The following is a 20,221-nucleotide window of genomic DNA, read 5'->3' as shown; positions in this document are numbered from 1 at the left end:
TAGTCCCCAAGGAGTGTAACAACTGCAAGACAATGTGGTGAGTGAAGGGTTAGAGGTGAACTTAGCCTCAGGTGGTGGCTGGACCCAGCTCAGGGTGGGGGGTTCCCAGTTCCCACCCTTCTGCTCTGGGGTAGGGATACCACGCTGTCTGCTCCTCTGGAAGATCTTGGGATCTAGAAAAGGCATTTTCCTCAAAGAAGGAGCACCCAACTCATGCAAGAAAATTCAGATAATGATTGCAATGAAAGCAGTAAGCCTCGAACTACATCTGGAAGGCAGGAGAGCAGGCCTAGGCAGCACAAGCAGTGGTTTTCCAGGCAGAGGAAACAGCACAGACCACGGGCAAAACAACCGCAAATTCCTGTGTTGATTTACATTACACGCAAATCAGCTTCCCATCTTTCACCTCTAGGAGGAAAAGGGGAACAATAACTCTTCCCTGGCTACATCAAGAGTTGCTATATGGATTAAATACAGAATATCAAAGGGCTATGTAAACTGGGAAGTCCCATTATCACCATTATGAAAAAGAAGTGTGATCCAGGGCTCTGTCAAGATTCAACTCAATGATAACCACGCTATGTGGCAGAAGGAGCCACACCCTGGCTTTGCCACTAACCCACAATCTGTCCTCTGCCATCCTGCCCGCCCCACCCCACGGGCCTCAGTTTTCCTCATCTGTAAAATCAGTGGCTTGGACTAAGGAACTTCAAGATGCTGCCATTTATTCTAAAGTCTCCTTTAAATCTAGTTGCCAGTAAGCAGCACGTGGCTCTCCACCCCCAGACTATTTCTTTATTCATTCCTAACATTTACCTTGGCAGCCAAAGCAAAGGATTCATCAAGCGTGTTCGACAACCCATGGCACATTTCCCGTTTCCCTCTGTTCCCTCCGCAGGCCATAGATGCCCTTTCCAGGGCTCAGTGGTATCAGAGCTGCTGGCCACTTAACAAAGGCTATCTGCCTCCCAGGGGCCGAGGAAAGTCCTGGGCACAGGCTGGGGTTGTTTGGTTTTGAGGTGTGCTGGGATGAAAGGCAGCCTGGAAGTGGAAGATTCGGTCATTCATTCATTAATTATAATTGTGGGTTTGTTCTTAAGAATGATTCCTTTGAAATTACTTTCCATCCAACAGCGGCTGCGACAGAGGATCAGATATTCAGAACTGTCTCCATTTTCCTCTGCACAAGTATTTTCATCCAGGACCTGAGATTCTGTCCTGATCTGGCTCTTGCATCACGAGTCCCTCCCATCCTTGCTTTAGAGCTGGGGTGTGTTTATTTGGGGATTGGGTAGGGGCAGGTGTGTGTTTGTGTGTTTAACGTCTACTTTTTCAAAGGAAATCTATGCCACCCCAAATCACCTTTCTGTGGACTTTAATCAGAGCTTTTCCAGATAAATGGACAATGGAAAAAACCCACAGACAGACTGGAAAGACACCTGAGACTAACACCCACCTAAGGCGGTGGGCCACACCTCCAGGTTACCACTGGAAGGGAGAAGCAACCTGGTATATCGATGCGACTCTAAACAACAGCCCGTGTGTGAAGGCCCGGGGGCACTTCGGGATTGACCAAGAGGAAACACGTGTTGCACAATGATAGGATCTTGTCGGTACAGCTGTCAGAAGAGGGAACTCCCACAGCAAAGGGCATAAAGCCATCTGGGGCAGTCTGGGGCGGCTCAGTTTTGTGGTGCCAGGGAGTGGACCAGAGCCCAGTCCTGCCCCAGACACAGATGGGACCATGAATTCCAACCAGAGCTTCAGCCAGAAGCGCTCAGGTTCCCTCTATGCCACAGGAGGCAGCTGGGGCCGGCCAGGGAGCTTCCCCCGGGCTCCTAGTGTCCATGGTGGTGCCGGAGGTGTTCGCATCTCTCTTTCCTTCTCCTCACCGAGCTGTCCACTCCCTGAAGGGTCTTGGAGGTCTGGAAGAGGCAGCTCCCTCCTAGGCGGAAATGGGAAGGAGATGATGCAGAACCTTAATGACCGCCTGGCCACCTACCTGGAAAAGGTGCGCGCCCTGGAGGAGGCCAATGTGAAACTAGAAAGCTGCATCCTGAAGTGGCATCAGCAAAGAGATTCAGGCAATAAGCAAGACTACTCCCAATATGAGGAAAGCATCAGCCACCTGCAGGAGCAGGTAAGATCCTGGGTAACCCTGGAACTCAAGAGGGGACTGCATTTCCAGGAGACCCATGAGAGCAGAAATCAGTAGAAAAGATAATTTCCTGGAAAATGATGAAAAGAGCTTAAAATAATCACAAACAAAAGTATTCAAGGATATTTTCTTTCTTTTCCCTAGTGGCTCAGATGGTAAAGAGTTTTTTCATTTACTTATATATTGCTGTGCTGGGTCTTTGTTGATGAAGTCCTGAGCTTTTCTCTGGTTGTGGAGAGCGGGGGCTTCTCTCTAGCTATGGTACGGGGGCTTCTCTTGTTGGTGAGCATGAGCTCTAGGGCATGCAGGCTTCAGTAATTGCAGCTCCCAGGCTCCAGAACACAGGCTCAACAGTTGTGACAGGCTTAGGTGGCATGTGGGATCTTCCTGGAACAGGGATCGAACCCACGTCTCCTGCATTGGCAAGCAGATTCTTTATTACTAAGCCACCAGGGAACCCCAAGAATATTTTCTTGTGCATGTTGAGTTGCCTCAGTCATGTCCAACTCATTGCAACCCTGTGGACAGTAGCCCACTGGACTCCTCTGTCCATGAGATTCTCTAGGCAAAAGTACTGGAATGGTTTGCCATTTCCTTCTCCAGGGCATCTTCCCAAGCAGGGATCAAATCCCCGTCTCTTATGTCTCTTGCGTGGGCAGGCGGGTTCTTTAGCACCAGTGCCCACCTGGGAAGCCCAAGGACATTTTCTTATCATACCTTAAATATGGAGGCAGGAAAGTCTGTTTTGTATATTTAATCTTCTGTACATGAATTATATAGAAAAAATGGAAGGAAAGCAGGTGCTGTCTGGTACCACTTACGATCCGACAACATAATCGTAATGATCAGGGCTGGTCTTCATTCCTCACGCTCAGTGCACAAGGCACAAGAGAGCATTTATGTCTCGTTACATCAGTTCTGCTCCACCTCCAAGTCCTGACAACAGTGTGATTACCCTGCAAAAAAAGGCTGAGTGGTACTATTCTGGAGATTACACGTAAAAGCTGTCACTCCACTAGCAGATACATCTTTGGGATTTCCCTGGATGCTTCCTCTTGGGGACTGCCAGAAGTTCTGAATTCTAGCCACTCACAGTTCTGAAAAATGGCATATTGCTAGGGGAAAAAATAATAAAAATGGGTCTGATTTTTAGAATTTTAGAGTTAGGATGGATTATGGAGACTTCTTCAAAATATGAATAGCTTTTCAACCAAACATTTAAAAACCTAACTTTATACCTTCCGCTCAGTCACTCAGTAGTGTCCAACTCTTTTTGACCCTATGACTGTAGTCCACCAGGCTCCTCTGCCAATGGGATTTTCCAGGCAAGAATACAGGAGTGGGCTTCCATTTCCTACACCATTATACCTTCTGGGGTGTTTCATAACATTGGCTAGAAGTACAGGGAATCCAGTCATCTAGGTTATATTTTAAAGCTATGTAAATTCTCTTAAGTAAAGCAGTACCAGAAAATTTCCTGTAAGATCATGATTGAACCTATCCTAGAAAGAGCATCAAGGGTTTCCAACATTTCTATGATACTATTTCTCAACATTCAGTTGTCCCTGCTTGAATCAAGATAATAGAAATCTGTCCTTATAATGAACCCTAATTATTGAATAATCAACCTAACAGCTGACTGTGTAATTGTCTTAACTATATAGTACATGGTTGTCTTTACCAAGAAAAACAAAGTGACTCAACAAACCTTACCATACTGTTTTTATTAATAAAGTTGCTTTGGTTTTAGAATGGAGAGGACAAAAGTTTTTTCAAATGGGGAGCTAAGAACATAACTCCCAAAAGAAACGTGAGGTTAGACCTGGTCAAATAATGCATCAGCCGACAGCAGAAAGAGGGAGGAAAGAGGACGGAAAAATTTACTGAGCGATTATCATATGCCAGGCATCATGTCAGGTACTGAATACACTCATCAGCATGGTCCAAGAGCTTTCTGCAATGATGGAAACATTCTGTATCATCTGATTTATTTCTCACCACAACCCTGGAAAGAAATTGAAGCTCAGAGAAGTGAAGCAGCCATGCAAAGCCACCAGGAAGAGCTAGAGCTGGGATTCTAACCTAGGTCTGTTTCTAATGGCCTCGTCATTTCCACATAGCGTGATGCTGGCCAGTCTGCCTCATCAAAAAATGATGCTATTTGTTAATAAAGATAGTGCATTCCATTTGCACTCTTAATCATACAACACGTATTTCATACCCATTATCTCATTCTGTGAAGCAGGTGTTTTTATCCCCAGTCTATGGATGAGGAGACTGAGGCCAAGTGGGTGCCTAAATTCTTTGGAACAGAATTGAGAAAAGCGAGTGGGGACAATTACAAGGAGTGGGTGGCTGGCCCACCCTCCAGGAAACCCCAGGTTCTTGGTTCTGACACTAAATAGGAAGCTCCTTCAGCTTCAAATTATATTCATTTCTGGATTTCTTATTTCAGTTGTTTTTCTCTGTGTTTGAAGAAAACAGCTATTTGAAGTTCAGATGCTCTATCAGACCTCCCCTGTTTATAGGTGAAAATAGAGACCCAAAGAAGTCCCACCATGCCCAGGACTTACCCCTTCCTGGGCCTTTCAAGACTCATGAAATGTTCTGAGTAGATACAGCTCTCTCCCACCCCCAGTTTGTAATCACCAACTCAATGGACACAAATCCGAGCAAACTCCAGGAGATAGTGAAGGACAGGAGAGCCTGGTGTGCTGCAGTCCATGGGGTCACAAGGAGTCAGGCATGACTTAGTGATTGAACAACACCCCAACTTTAGGGATGTTAAATGTTACTCCGAAAGTCTGTAAGAAAACATTTCAGGAATTCCCTGGTACTAGTCGTTAGGACTTGATGCTTTCACTGCTGCGGGCCTGCGTTCAATCCCAGGTCAGGAAACTAAGATCTCACAAACCTAATGGCCAAAAAGAAAAAGAAAGAAAGAAAAGAAAATGATTTCAAAAATTAATCTATTCCTTTGAAATACAGAGTTGGACACCATCATACAAATAGTAGGTGCAGAATGGCTCTCAATAGTTCTATATTTGGCTCATTGGCTTACAGTCATAGGTTCTGTTCTCCTCTCCCTAGTAGATTACACACCCTGAAGCAATGATGCTACACTAATACACAAACTAGATTATTTTAAAAGAACGAACTCAGGTCCTTGGGGAGAATCCAGGTGATTAATTACAACACAATGCAATACCTATGCCTCATATATTATTTCTCAACCCATTCATGTTCATTCATTACTGTGAAGGATGGCTCAGAAATAGTGGTTGTATCATAATATTGTATCCCAGGTAACCCAACGAGGAAGAAATAGTTTCGGTTTTTAAATTTCTTCTATATCAACTCATGTACTATAAGAATGCTACCTGGGGAAATCAGACTTTTGATGTGGGTTTTGCCATGGACAAATTATCAATTTAACTCAGAAAAACCAAACAAGTTCACAGATGATTTTTTTAACTATACACACTGCTTTGCATCCTTCTTATTATTTTAAATAAACTTTTCATGTGGAGTGTTTTTAGATTTACATGGTACAGAAACTTTCCATAAATCACCCAGCTCCCCTCATCATTAAAATCTTCCATCACCATGGCACATTTGTCAAAACTAACAAAGCAACATCAGTACACTTCTGTGAAATAAATTCACTTTTGTCTCAAACGTAATATCTGTATCAGTATAGAGAAAGTGACATTATTTTTTAATTGAAATAGAGTTGATTTACAATGTTGTGTTAATTTCTGCTGTGCAACAAAGTAGATCAGTTTTATATATATTTATATGTAGATGTATAGATATCCCAGGTGGTACTAGTGGTAAAGAACCCTCCTGCCAATGCAGGAGACATAAGAGACGTGGGTTTGATCCCTGGGTTGGGAAGATACTCTGGAGGAGGGCATGGCAACCCACTCCAGTGTTCTTGCTTGGAGAATCCCATAGACAGAGGAGCCTGGTGGGCTACTGTCCATGGGGTCACAAAGAGTTGGACATGACTGAGGCAACTTCTTTTTTTTTAATATCATTTTCCATTATGGTTTATCACAGAATATTGGATATAGTTCCATGCACTATACATTCTGTATAGCACAGAATATTGTTTATCCATTCTATTTGGAAGTGATGTCTTAAAGATTACTCCATGGTCTTCCAGTTAAAAGTATGTTATACATAAGGTACTTCATTGGAAAACTGTGGTGTTTCCAACACAGGTGGTATGTTTCATTTTCTGATTTCATGGAGTGTACGGGGCATGGATTCTCTGAATGTCAAGCAAAACCTCAGGGAACAGCTGAGGCTAACTGCAGGGATCCCCAGGCCATTTTGGATGGAGTTACTTTTCATCTCCCATGAGCTTAGATCATGCAAAGACTAAACAGATGGAGGGGAAAACATTGGTAAGAAATCGCTAAGCAGCACTGTAGAGGAAAGACAAGGAAATATCTACAGAATCCCTTTTCAGACCCATGGAAGTCGTCATGATACCATTTGGAATCCACTAAGGGAATTAAGAAGTTGGGCATGGGCAGCCAGTCTGGTTATCTCCCATCATGAACAGCAAAGTAGACAATGCATCTCAACATTTAAACCTTAGGATTTATCCAGTGCAGACACTGGCTCTAATTACAAAAGTTCTAGCCTTTTTAAAAGAAAATTAAATTTTCTTTACATTTTTCTGAACTAATTTAGCTTCAACTGATTGTTTTCAGAGTGTCTAGACTGTGCCCAGAAATGCTATTTTACATTATTTTATTTAGTCTCTTCTAATCTAATTCTCATAACTCTGTGGTTGTTATTATTGCCATTTTATGGATGAAGAAGCCAAGACTTGGCAGAGCTCACTCAGGAGGTAGGTGCTAGAGCAGGACCCCAGGCCCTGCTCTGGGAGTTCCAGACCCAGTGTTCTGAACACCTCTGAATCCTGCTATTGTGTATTCATGACACAAAATTCCAAGTAATCAGTGTAACTTTGAACAGGGCCAGATTTTTGAAAGGTGTCTTTGTGTCGAAGTATAAGTTTGTCCTAAGAAAATCCTCTCTAATTAAAGCAACTATCTGCATAAATACGATGGGAATGTCACAGATTCTTTGGCTCCAAGTAAGTTACAGAAGTTTGGAGCTAGGACCCTCAAGGTCACTTGTTTTCAGTAGAAGCTCCTTATTTGTAAAGAGCGTTGGTGGAACTGAAGTCTACAGAGTTTGGTAACTGACCCAAGTTCACACCAATGGTCAGTAACAGGAAATAAAAGGAAAGTCTGCTGGTTCCCAGTTCAGCGCAATGCTTGGTACAAAAGTAGTATACTTTTGACATTGAGATATCTTCCATCCAATTTTCCCCAAGACAATGACATACATTAAAATTGAGTGTCATATATTATTTCTCTGATATGTGTATTTCTCTTATTACAACTACTTAGAAATATTTACAAGTCAAACATTTATATACCCAATTTCTCAGGTGGAGACTTCAACAATAATTTTCTTTTTAAATAAAAAATATATACACATCTAGTGAAAGTCTTTAACTAGAGGCAGTTACAAAGTTAAAGTTTTAACATGAAGTTTATTAATCTAATTTATGGTAGAGAATTATTTCAGTTAATACTTTTAATTTTTTGTTTTTGACTGAAGCAACTTAGCAGCAGCAGCAGCAGCAGCTGGTATACAATGTTTCAAGTGTACAGCACAATGATTCAATTTTATATATATGCATAGTTAGTTCAGTCACTCAGTCGCATCCGACTCTTTGCGACCCCATGAATTGCAGCACGCCAGGCCTCCCTGTCCATCACCAACTCCCGGAGTTCACCCAGACTCATGTACATCGAGTCAGTGATGCCATCCAGCCATCTCATCCTCTGTCGTCCCCTTCTCCTCCTGCCCCCAACCCCTCCCAGCATCAGAGTCTTTTCCAATGAGTCAACTCTTCGCATGAGGTGGCCAAAGTACTGGAGTTTCAGCTTTAGCATCATTCCTTCCAAAGAACACCCAGGGCTGATCTCCTTCAGAATGGACTGGTTGGATCTCCTTGCAGTCCAAGGGACTCTCAAGAGTCTTCTCCAACACCACAGTTCAAAAGCATCAATTCTTCGGCGCTCAGCCTTCTTCACAGTCCAACTCTCACATCCATACATGACCACAGGAAAAACCATAGCCTTGACTAGACGAACCTTTGTTGGCAAAGTAATGTTTCTGCTTTTGAATATGCTATCTAGGTTGGTCATAACTTTCCTTATATATATATATATATATATATATATATATATATATATATCCTTTTTCAGACTCTTTTCCATTATAAGTTATTACAAGAAATTGAATATAGTTCCCTATGCTATACAGTGTGTGTGTGTGTGTGTGTGTGTGTGTGTGTGACATAGTTGCTCAATCATGTCTGACCTTTGTGATCCATGGATTATAGCCCACCAGATTCCTCTGTCTATAGAATTCTCTAGGCAAGAATACTGGAGTGAGTTGCCACTCCTATCTCCACAGGATCTTCCTGGCCCAGGAATCAAACCTGTGTCTCCTGCATTGCAGACAGATTCTTTACCATCTGACCCACCAGGGAAGTCCATGCAAAACAGTTGCTCTTGTTATTTATTTAATATATAGTAGTGTGTATCTGTTAATCCCAAATTCCCAACTCATCCTTCTCCCCTTTCAGTTAATATTTTAATAGCTACAACTGGGGCATTCTCATCATTGAATAATTTACAAACACATATACCTACCTATAAGTTATGCATATAAATATGGTCATTTAGGGCAAAAAATAATTATGCTTAGTTCAGTTCATTTACTTAGTTGTGTCTGACTCTTTGTGACCCCTTGGACTGCAGCACACCAGGCTTCCCTAGCCATCACCAACTCCCAGAGCTTGCTCAAACTCATGTCCATTGAGTCAGTGATGCCATCCAACCATCTCTTCCTCAGTTGTCCCCTTCTCCTCCTGCCTTCAATCTTTCCCAGCATCAGGGTCTTATTTCAAATGAGTCACCTCTTCACATCAGGTGGCCAAATTATTGGAGTTTCAGCTTCAACATCAGTCCTTCCAATGAATATTCAGGACTGATTTCCTTTAGGATTGACTGGTTGGATCTCCTTGCAGTCCAAGGGACTCTCAAGAGTCTTCTCCAACACCACAGTTCAAAAGCATCAATTCTTTGGTGCTCAGCTTTCTTTATAGTCCAACTCTCAAATCCATACATGACCACTGAAAAAACCATAGCCTTGTCAAAACAAGTCTGACAAAACAAAAACAAGTCGGAAAAACCGAGTCAGACACGACTGAGCGACTTTCACTTACACTTTGTGTGGATCTTACTAAATAATTAAAAGGCATTTTCCACAATTACTCTCCTTCCCCCGTCTATATCATTCTTTGAGCAGTTGCATCAACCCTATCAAAAGCCAATATAAAAAAAGACAGTGAAAGTGACTGCAGACCATACCCTTACTACAAAACCACTCTTGTGCTTTGCATTTAGTAAGTGCTCAATAAATATTGACTTGACTGCTCATTATTCCACTGCTACAAAATAAAGCTTTATCTGCTGATAAGTCAGATTCTCAGGAACTGGGCAGAAATGCAGCTGTCCTGTGGATTTGCATGCGACTGAAGTGACTCTTGGTGTGTGCTTTACAGATAGCAGATGGCAAGGTGAACAACGCTCAGATCATCCTTCTCATTGACAACGCCAGGATGGCAGTGGATGACTTCAGCCTTAAGTAAGTTCCTTCTTCACAGTGTTGTGGTGGGTGGGGGGAGGGGACAGGGGTTGGTTTGGTTTGGGGAATTGTTCTTGTTTCTGTTTCTGTTTTGCAGAAAGAAGACGTATCTCACCATTACCCATGTGTAAAATCTTACTAAGCTATAATGAAAAGGCATGCGGCTGCTGCTGCTGCTAAGTCGCTTCAGTCACTAGGGTCCAGACAGATATTAAATATATGTCTGGATCCTAGTTTAAACATATCAGATATAAAATACACTTTTTGGTATGGGGAAATTTTAATACAAACCCTTCAGTTCAGTTCAGTTCAGTCACTCAGTCGTGTCCAACTCTTTGCGACCCCATGAATCGCAGCACACCAGGCCTCCCTGTTCATCACCAACTCCCTGAGTTCACTCAGACTCACGTCCATCGAGTCAGTGATGCCATCCAGCCATCTCATCCTCTGTCGTCCCCTTCTCCTCCTGTCCCCAATCCCTCCCAGCATCAGAGTCTTTTCCAATGAGTCAACTCTTCGCATGAGGTGGCCAAAGTACTGGAGTTTCAGCTTCAGCATCACTCCCTCCAAAGAAATCCCAGGGCTGATCTCCTTCAGAATGGACTGGTTGGATCTCCTTGCAGTCCAAGGGACTCTCAAGCGTCTTCTCCAACACCACAGTTCAAAAGCATCAATTCTTCGGTGCTCAGCTTTCTTCACAGTCCAACTCTCACATCCATACATGACCACTAGAAAAACCATAGCCTTGACTAGACGGACCTTTGTTGGCAAAGTAACGTCTCTGCTTTTCAATATGCTATCTAGGTTGGTCATAACTTTTCTTCCAAAGAGTAAGCGTCTTTTAATTTCATGGCTGCAGTCACCATCTGCAGTGATTTTGGAGGACAAAAAAATAAAGTCTGACACTGTTTCCCCATCTATTTCCCATGAAGTGATGGGACCAGATGCCATGATCTTCGTTTTCTGAATGTTGAGTTTTAAGCCAACTTTTTCACTCTCCTCCTTCACTTTCATCAAGAGGCTTTTGAGTTCCTCTTCACTTTCTGCCATAAGGGTGGTGTCATCTGCATATCTGAGGTTATTGATATTTCTCCCGGCAATGTTGATTCCAGCTTGTGTTTCTTCCAGCCCAGTGTTTCTCATGATGTACTCTGCATATAAGTTAAATAAGCAGGGCAACAATATACAGCCTTGACGTACTCCTTTTCCTATTTGGAACCAGTCTGTTGTTAGATGATATTAAAAACTTTTTATTGATTTTTATGTTACTGTGCTTATTTAGAAAACTCTCTTTTCTTAAAAGATACATTCTGAAGTATTTAGGGGTGGAAAGGACATAATGTCTATAATTTACTTTAAAATACAAGATAGAATATAGATGAAACGAATATAGCAAAATGTTAATAGCTGCTAAATCTAAGTGATGGACATATGGCTGTTTATTATGCCATTCTCTCTAATGAAAAAAATAATATTGGATCACCATCATAGAAAAACCTGCATGAAATGTAAAAAGTAAGAAGTTCAGCCTAAAACTAAGGTGAATCCTTCCAATAACAAGTGTTCTGTTCTCTTCCTTCTAACCAAAGGTATGAAAATGAACACTCCTTCAAGAAAGACTTAGAAATTGAAGTTGAAGGTCTCCGAAAGACCTTGGATGATCTGACCATTGTCACCACAGACCTAGAACAGGAGGTTGAGGGGATGAGGAAAGAGCTCATCCTCATGAAGAAGCGTCATGAGCAGGTAGGACTCCCAGGATCTCCAGGTACCAGTACAGCTCTTAGTCTACACATTTCAGATGACTCAGTCGCTCCAGAAGAAACCACCACCTGGATGCCAGCTCTATTGTCTTCAACCTAAATAATCATAAGGAACCACATACATATCTAATTTTTCCGTGTTCAAGGTTATTTACCCTGGTGTCAAATACAACAGCTAAAACACAATTCCAATTAACTATGACATCAGTCAACAATTTTGTTAATATACAGTGTTTATCTAGACCTGTTTATTAATATGATGAGAGAAAAATAAATGTGTAGGATCGAACTTCTTTCATTAACCCAATGTGCAGCAAGTTGGAGAATAACAGAATAGACTGCCACGGATCCAGATTATATTCAATATAGTTATATTCTATAGTAACTCGTAGTTACAGTTACTATATATTTGATATAACTATTGGCAAAAATTGAGTCTCAGTTGCCAAAAGCATTTAACTGACTTTAAAAGTTAGCATCCATCTAAAATCCCCGAGACTCTGATGAAAAGATAGAAAAAAAAATCCCCATTTTAGGCAAACAAAACTGCTTATCAAAGAACCTCACCTTCTGCACAGCTGGTTAGACATGATTGTTAATTAAACCTTTCCTGTAGTTTCTTGGTTTCATGATACCTCATGGGCATCATCCCTACAGAGTCATAATACACTGACAAGATTTTGAAAGTCTTTATACCATTTGGCTTTGGGTTACTGAACTGCTGCCCCAAAGCTTTGGCCTATAACCTGAAATGTTCAAGTGTTTCATTGTGTCATCATTTTACTCATGAACACTTGTTGAAGAGTACTTTACACTCTATGTAAGCAAAATTCCTTGTAAAATGTTTTCAACCAGGGATTAAGTCAGTAATCACAGGGGCCATTTGACTACCTGTCCGGTGCTATTCTTTACTTCATAAAATTATAAGAGAGGGGCTTCCCTGCAAGTCCGTTGACTAAGACTCCTCACTTCTTCCACTGCAGGGGCCCTGGGTTCAATCCCTGTTCAGGGAATTAAGATCCAACATGCAGTGTGGTGTGGCTAAAAATATGCTTTTTTCCCCATATATATGTTTTGTCATCAACAAATAATAACTGAGAAACCAAACCAAGCCGATGGAGGAGTGGCAAACACATAAGCGGAATTTTTAAAAGATTTGTGTACTGCTGCCCATCAACATACTTCTGGCCCTCTGATTGTCAAAACTGATTCATTTTCTCTCTCTGTGGTTAAACAGGAAGTGGAGGAACACCGTGTGCCAAATGACTTCAAGGTCAACGTGAAGGTGGATACAACCCCGGGAGAAGATCTGATTAAGGTCCTAGAGGATATGAGGCAGGAATATGAGTTTATAATTAAAAAGAAGCATCAAGACTTGGACACTTGGTATAAACAGCAGGTAAAAGAAAGATGCCCAAACTTCCCAAAGTTTCCACTTACAAGTGGTCCCAATGCCAATGCCTCTCTTCTTTTCGTGGTCTCACAGTCAGCAGCCGTGGCCCAGGAAGCAGCCAGTCCAACAGGTGTGCAGAGCAGCCAAAGTGACCTTCACGAACTGAAGCGCACTTTCCAGGCCCTGGAGATTGACCTGCAGGCACAGTGCAGCAAGGTGAGTTTGAGCTGGAAACATCTTAGGTCAGGTACCACCTCCTCCACAAAACCTTCTTCTCTCTCCGGGGCCTGTCTCTCCAACTCCCTTGGGGCACTTCTCCATCCAAACTCCCACTTTCCATCCAAATTGTCCACAATGAGGATGATAAGAGCTACCATTTATTGAGGTGTCCGTGCTGTGCCACATTCATTGCATTCAATGTCATCAATCCTCACATTAACCTTTCCAGATAGGTCTGGTGTCCCCATTTTGGAGATAAGGGCACCAAAGCCCCAAACAGTTAAGTGAGTTGACCAGGGTCACACAGTTAATAAGTGGCCAGTGGTGAAGCCACATGGTGGTGTGGGGTGGGGGTGGGGGTGGGGTGGGCAGTTCTACACTTTCAAAACCCCTATCAGTGCTCTCCCCCTTACAACCATGCTGCCCCCTCCCAGTTCCAAGAAAGAGAAATTCTGGTGCCGACATGAGTAAGTGGCAAATCCAGGCTTGGCTGACTCCAAAGTGCTGCTCTATTATTGTGTATTCGTCTTATACAGTGAACAGTCTTATACCCAGGGAACAGTAAGTTCTTGTGTCTAAGTCATTTCTTTGATCATCATAGTTTTCAGTAAAAATGCTTTTAGGAGTGTTATAAGCACTTAAAATTCATTAAATAAAATATATCATTGAATTTCCTTCTTAGCCTATCTGAATCTTCTAATCATTCATCAATACCATTCGCCAGTGCTACTCTGCTCTCAGTCTTGAGGAGAAATAATTAGTTCATTTTGTTGCACCTGGTAAATTACTGTCACATTTTAAGAATCAGTGACGATGGACAGACATTTAAAATGTACACTGTCAAGGTGATGATAATGAACACAGAAATAATTACAGTATTTTATATTATTTAAATACAAATAAATTACTATATTTTAAAATTATCTAAATAGTTTTGTAGCCTTCAGAACGTTTTAGCATTAGATATTTCACAACAACTCTGCAAGGTCAGCTCGACATTTATACCCAGTTTCATGCTTTCTACTACCTGACACTATTCTAAGTAACTGAGGATTTGATAATAAAGGACTTTGTATACTACTGTAGACGACAGACAATAAAGGCACAAATCATCAAAATAAATAATATGCCAGATGGAGGAAAATGCTGCAAAGAAATGAAACATGAGGGAGAGGTTAGGCTTGCCAGGAGAAGAGCTGTCATTTTAAAACCAGGTAGTTGGGAGAAGCTTTACTGTTAAGGTAAGAGTTGAGCAAAACCCTCAAAGTGATACGAAGATGCTTTACATGGCTATGGGGAGGGAGTTCCAGGTGGAGGGAATAGCAAATGCACAAGCTATGAGGCACGGGTGTGTCAGACAGGTTGGAGGAACAGCCGGGAAGCCAACATGGATGCAGTGAGTCAACAGAAGGAAGAAGAAAGGAGAGAAGAGGAGGCCCTAGGGTTATTCCCCTTGACCCTTAGAGGGAAGTCAAGGGAAATTTGAAACAGAGGGTATAGACAACTCTTTGAGGAGCTCTGCAGTAAGCAAAGGTGAGCAAAGAAATTGGCTGATCGCTGAAGGTAGTTATGGGCTTGAGAGAACAAATTTTAAGGTGGAAGAAATTCTATATGAAAGCTGGTGGGAATAATCTAGGAGAGAGGAAAGCATTCATGTTGCAAGACGGTGGGTAATTGCTGAAATAACCGTGGCACAGACAGGGACGGTTATTCCCCTCATAACAGGAGGGGAATGAGTGTCGACACAGACTCATGTCTGTGGGCAGAAGCTGGTGGAGCTGGTGGGAGCCCTCCCCTGAGGGCTTTCATATCCTTGGCAACAGAAGAAGCAAGGTAATGGGCTAAGAGAAAGGACAGGGAGAAGAGGGGTTTTCAGACAGAGAAGAAGGGACAAAATATCCGTTTGGGAGAACAAGAAAGTGACGACACCAGGGACATGTGGGGTAATAGCCAGGCAGCATGAAGGGCCCCCTGGACGTTAACAGCCCTGAAGTGCACGGCGCTTTATTAGCTATGAATGTCTCTTTAAGATTAAAGTTATGTGCCCTAGAAAAGTAGGTGGTAAATCCAAACAGAACAGGGACTTGAACTTGGTTCTCTGCTTCCTTTATTTTGCAGCTTTCAGAATTTCCTCAAAAATGACAACGTGTTTGTTACCAGCGTCACCAAATTAAAATGGAAGACACACAGTGAGATTTGAATTCAGATGAACAAGTGTTATTTTAGTATAAGTTCTTGTGCAATATTGGGGGAACATTTGGAACACATCTATACTAAAAAAAAAAATTACCAATTGCTCATCTGAAATTTATACTTAATCAGGTGCCCTCTATTTTATCTGGCACCCTTACTTGAGACCCTTCTCTGAAGATACAAAAAGATAGCAGTCCTGGCTACTATTTCCTTCTAGGACCTTTCAGTCTGGCCAGAGACAAAATATAAGCAAAAGTAGGTAAGGAACAGATCAGGGCAAGGTGGGGTATACTCACTCCCAAACAAGCTACATCAACAATAAATACTACAGGAGTGTGACTAAGTTGCACAGAACTCCCTGACACAAAGGCTTTATGCCTAGAAAAATGAGATTCAGAGAGTCCTGACTCCTCGTTGCCTGGCTCCAAACCTAAAAGTCAGCCTGCTCCTCCTCACTCATCCCCAGCTCCACCAAGACACCCAGCAGAGTGGTTGGTATATTCTCACTACTCATCAAGCATGCGTGCTCAGTTGTGTCCAGCTCTTTGTGAGCCCATGGACTGTAGCCCGTCAGGCTCCTCTGTCCGTGGAATTTTTCAGGCAAGAATACTGGAGTGGGTTGCCATTTCCTCTTCCAGGGGATCTTCTCCACCCAGAGACCAAACGCACATCTTTTGAGTCTCCTGCATTGGCAGGTGGATTCTTTACCGCTGTGCCACCAGGGAAGCCCAACTCAGCAGGCTATTAAATCAAGCCATCAGTCAGTAGATGAAAGAAATTTCATTCCTCTTTCAGAAATCTGCTTTAGAAAACATGTTATCAGAGACCCAGTCTCGGTACTCCTGCCAGCTCCAGGACATGCAACAGATCATCTCCCACTATGAGGAGGAACTGACGCAGCTACGCCATGACCTGGAGCGTCAGAACAACGAATACAAGGTCCTCCTGGGCATCAAAACCCACCTAGAGAAGGAAATCGCCACCTACCGCCAGCTCTTGGAGGGAGAGAATGGAGGGTAAGGCAAAGACTGGCAGGGGAGGACAATGAAAGTGTACCCACCCTTGTGTGCATTCATGTACCCTACGGTCCCGTTGGCCATCATCCATGTAGAGAAAGAAAGGCTTATGCTGAATTTCTTCTGTAGCTACTTAGATCAGGTTGTATTCCGTTAAGTAGGAAGTTTGAATTCATCAACTGTTATTCCCAGGACACTAAGATTTGAAGTCAACAGTTTCACTTAATATTTTATATCTCTAGAAACAAACCATGAAGAAAGTTCGGCTACAGTGTTTCCCAGTGGGAATGCACCCAATTTTCGCTCAAAAAAGAAAAAAAAAGATTGAGGAATCTAACAGCAGGAAAAGACTCATAAGAGATTGAGATGTCCAGATATTTTATCTGGAATCTCTGACTACTTTTGGTATAACTGTCCACAAAAGGGCACATATGTTCTATGACCCAAGAGAAAGGGTTAGAATGTTTTTAGTACATAAATAAAATGTTATTGGACCAAATTCAAAACAGTCTGAAAAGCCCAGGGGTTTCACACTTCAGAGGCAGACCCTGGAAAGGATCCCAGGGAGGCAAAGCCTGAAGCTGGCTGAAAGGATGGAGGTGACTCAGCAGATTTCTCCCGCCCCCCAGGGTTAGTGGGAGGCAGTACTTACTGCCTTTTGGTTCAGGAGGGTTCTCCCATGAACTCATGACCTTGAAACTACAGAACTCAAACAATTATCCTCATTAAAGAACTGTGAATGTACTAGCAGGCAAAGGAAGTTAGTTCATCTTGAGACGTTTTTATGGTTGTTGCTAATACTAAAATGAGCCTTTATCACTTTTATAGGAAAATGGAAGAATCTAAGTCAAACGTCAAAGGTAAAAAATACTTTTTCATTGTTTGAATCTACCTTTTTTTTGATTTAATCAGCACATTTATCCATCCTTCAGTAACCATACTCTCTCGTGTACTACTGAATGTTCTTTGTTCAGTTTTTATTTTATTGCCAAATGGCCAGGAATATTGAATCAAGTTAAATTAGATATGGCTGAACCAAGTGAGCTCTCAATTTTGTCCTCAACAATATATATATATATGAGCTCTTTGCCAGCAGTAAAGTAGATAAAAATAATCAGTGATATTATTATATCTCTATTAAATTATGGGCTCAATGGACATGAATCTGAACAAACTTTAGGAGATAATGAAGGACAGGGGAGCCTGGCACACTGCAGTCCATGGGATTGCAAAGAGTCAGACACAACTTAGTGACTGAACAACAACAATTAAGTTATGGAGTCTGCTGGCCAAACTCCTAGGAAATTAAGGAAAAAATTTTGTCCCATAATTTCCCAAACTACATTCTGTTGAATACTAGCATCCCATGAGATTTTAACTGTGTATTATAAAAGATGTGTTCTGTGGCCCAGTATGGCTGGGAATACATGTACCACTATCCTCTTGGTGAAGAATCAGGCTATGTTTCAGCATTGAAGATGGAACAAACACTGCTGCAAGGAAGAAAAAGTAAGAGAAAGAAACCACAACAAAATTTATTTTGTTTAGCACAGTGTTCCCAAATACCTTTGACCAGGGAACCCTATTTTCTCAGATTACAATTAACATCTCACAGGAAAGTTTAAGAAGTCACAGTCTGGGACAGGTGGCACTTTCTGATTAGTTTATGATAAAATGTTCTAAGGCATTAAAGGTTCAGGGACTGAGAGTCCAAGTAACCATCACAGAATAGCTGGCTTCATTGCCATCCCTCTGCAAGATCCCAACAGTCCTTCAGCCTCTCTTTGGTCATGTCCAGGGTCAGGGAACCCATTACTGGAGAGGGTGAACAATCTACTGTTGGAGAACCTTGACTTTAACAAAGTTTTCCCTGGATCTCTACTACTGGTTTCAATTCTTCCCTCTGGTCTAGAATCGGTGTATTGATGCATCAACAAAGCACTTATTCAAATAAATCTTATCTTTGAAAACAGTAACCATGATAAACATTCCTGGCTTCTCATGATCTTTCATATGGCATACTCTATAGATCTAAAAATGAGGTCCCCAGAATGGCATTTAAGGCTCTGTATGTTCATAGACTCTATGATGCAAGGGGTCAAAAGCCCATAAAAGCAGAAAAGACCCCTCCAGCACTTGTGGTCCAATACTGGATTCTGTATCAGGAACACTTGGGGTGAAGGGCTTGACCTCTAGAAAGTGACACTGTTCAGATACCTCATTTCCTAGAAGGTGGGAGGAAAATCTTCCTTGGTAAGATCTTTTTTCACTCCATTAGAGCCCACCATATTGCTTAGTGATCATTCTAGAGAGCTGAGAACAGGAGCCTGGAAAGGAGTGCAGTTCAGATGGTGGGGAGAGCATGGCAGTGACCTCTTTGTTGCTTTTTTTTTTTTTTAATTTGCAGCTCCAAAGATCAAGGCCATCACACAGGAGAGCGTCAATGGAAGAATAATTCTTTCTCAAGTGAATGAGATCTGAAAGTACAAGTGAGGCCAATAAAAATTTCTGCCTGTTGTAAAAACTATTTCCCCTCAATGGAAAGTCCTTGCCCAGGTGAATTCTAAGAGGTTTCCTTGGAGTTAACAAACTCAGAAACTTTTTTTCTCTGTAACAATCCCACCATAACGATCTTCATATATTGCTGCACTTTTTCAATTGAAGTATGAGTTCATGAGCTTAAAGCTGTACTTTACTACTACAGTTGTCAGATTCCCATCATTGTACAAGTTTTATAGCCAATAAAACTCCACACCAGCTGCATCATGTCCTTTTTTTTTTTAATATCACAAGGCAAGACAAAACCTCAAGATAAGGTCAGTCTTGTCTTGACAAGACCTCTTTATCCTAAAAATGGATCCTCGGAGCATTGTCCATGAAAGAGCGACAGGGACCTCAATGCTCTGAAGGTGTCTGCAGCAAACACTGGGCAGAATTGTTACCTGCAGCGATGCAACTGGGGACAAGATGTGGTTCACAAGGCTTTCCAAGATCTCTAGACTTCTTCCAGCAGAAAAGTGGGAGTGGGGCAGGGATAGAGGGAGGAATGCCCAGAAAGGCCTCACTGAGATGACCAAAAACTATTCTACCTCACAGATGAGTGAATGAACAACTTCAGTGCCTAGAAGAGAGTTAAAATTAGAAAAGGAAATTCAGGGGAAAAAATCCTCATTACAGATAGGTACTGAGACCCTAAAAGGGGAAACAACCCATCCAAAATCTGAGTTGTAAACATTAGGATCCAGGATATTATGTTGATGTGTAGTAAGGACTCAAGAAGACAGACTAGGCACCTCTGCCCCTGAAGAAGATGTCTTTTTCTCAGATTTTAGCTGTGTGAGCTGCTAGTCCAAGGCTGGTACAGAGGAGCAACACTGGAGAAAAGGAAGACAGAAACCTACATATTCACTAAGACATCATCAGAAGGCCATACATGAAACAATAGGATATTAACAATTCAATGGACCATCAGTTCAGTCGCTCAGTCCTGTCCGACTCTTTGCAACCCCATGAATTCCAGCATGCCAGGCCTCCCTGTCCATCACCAACTCCCAGAGTTTACGCAAACTCATGTACATCGAGTCAGTGATGCCATCCAGCCATCTCAACCTCTGTCGTCCCCTTCTCCTCCTGCCCCCAATCCCTCCCAGCATCAGAGTCTTTTCCAATGAGTCAGTTCTTCGCATCAGGTGGCCAAAGTATTGGAGTTTCAGCTTCAGCATCAGTCCTTCCA

At 42.2% G+C, this 20,221-nt stretch overlaps 1 protein-coding gene across 1 annotated transcript; it reads left to right on the top strand.

Annotated features, from left to right (window-relative positions):
• Window positions 1-1,657: 1,657 nt before the first annotated feature.
• On the top strand, window positions 1,658-19,251 carry KRT23 (keratin 23). The gene is made up of 8 exons (XM_061391752.1): window positions 1,658-2,140; window positions 9,822-9,904; window positions 11,494-11,650; window positions 12,905-13,066; window positions 13,154-13,276; window positions 16,268-16,488; window positions 17,317-17,348; window positions 18,896-19,251. Exons 1-8 carry the CDS (start codon window positions 1,745-1,747, stop codon window positions 18,967-18,969), a joined length of 1,248 nt encoding a protein of 415 aa, XP_061247736.1. The 5' UTR covers window positions 1,658-1,744; the 3' UTR covers window positions 18,970-19,251.
• The last annotated feature ends 970 nt before the right edge of the window (window positions 19,252-20,221 follow it).

This window comes from Bos javanicus, chromosome 19 (assembly GCF_032452875.1).
Source record: "Bos javanicus breed banteng chromosome 19, ARS-OSU_banteng_1.0, whole genome shotgun sequence".
Classification (NCBI taxonomy): Eukaryota; Metazoa; Chordata; class Mammalia; order Artiodactyla; family Bovidae; genus Bos; species Bos javanicus.
Note: the sequence above shows the minus strand (reverse complement) of the source record. Positions and strands in the feature narration are given on the sequence as shown.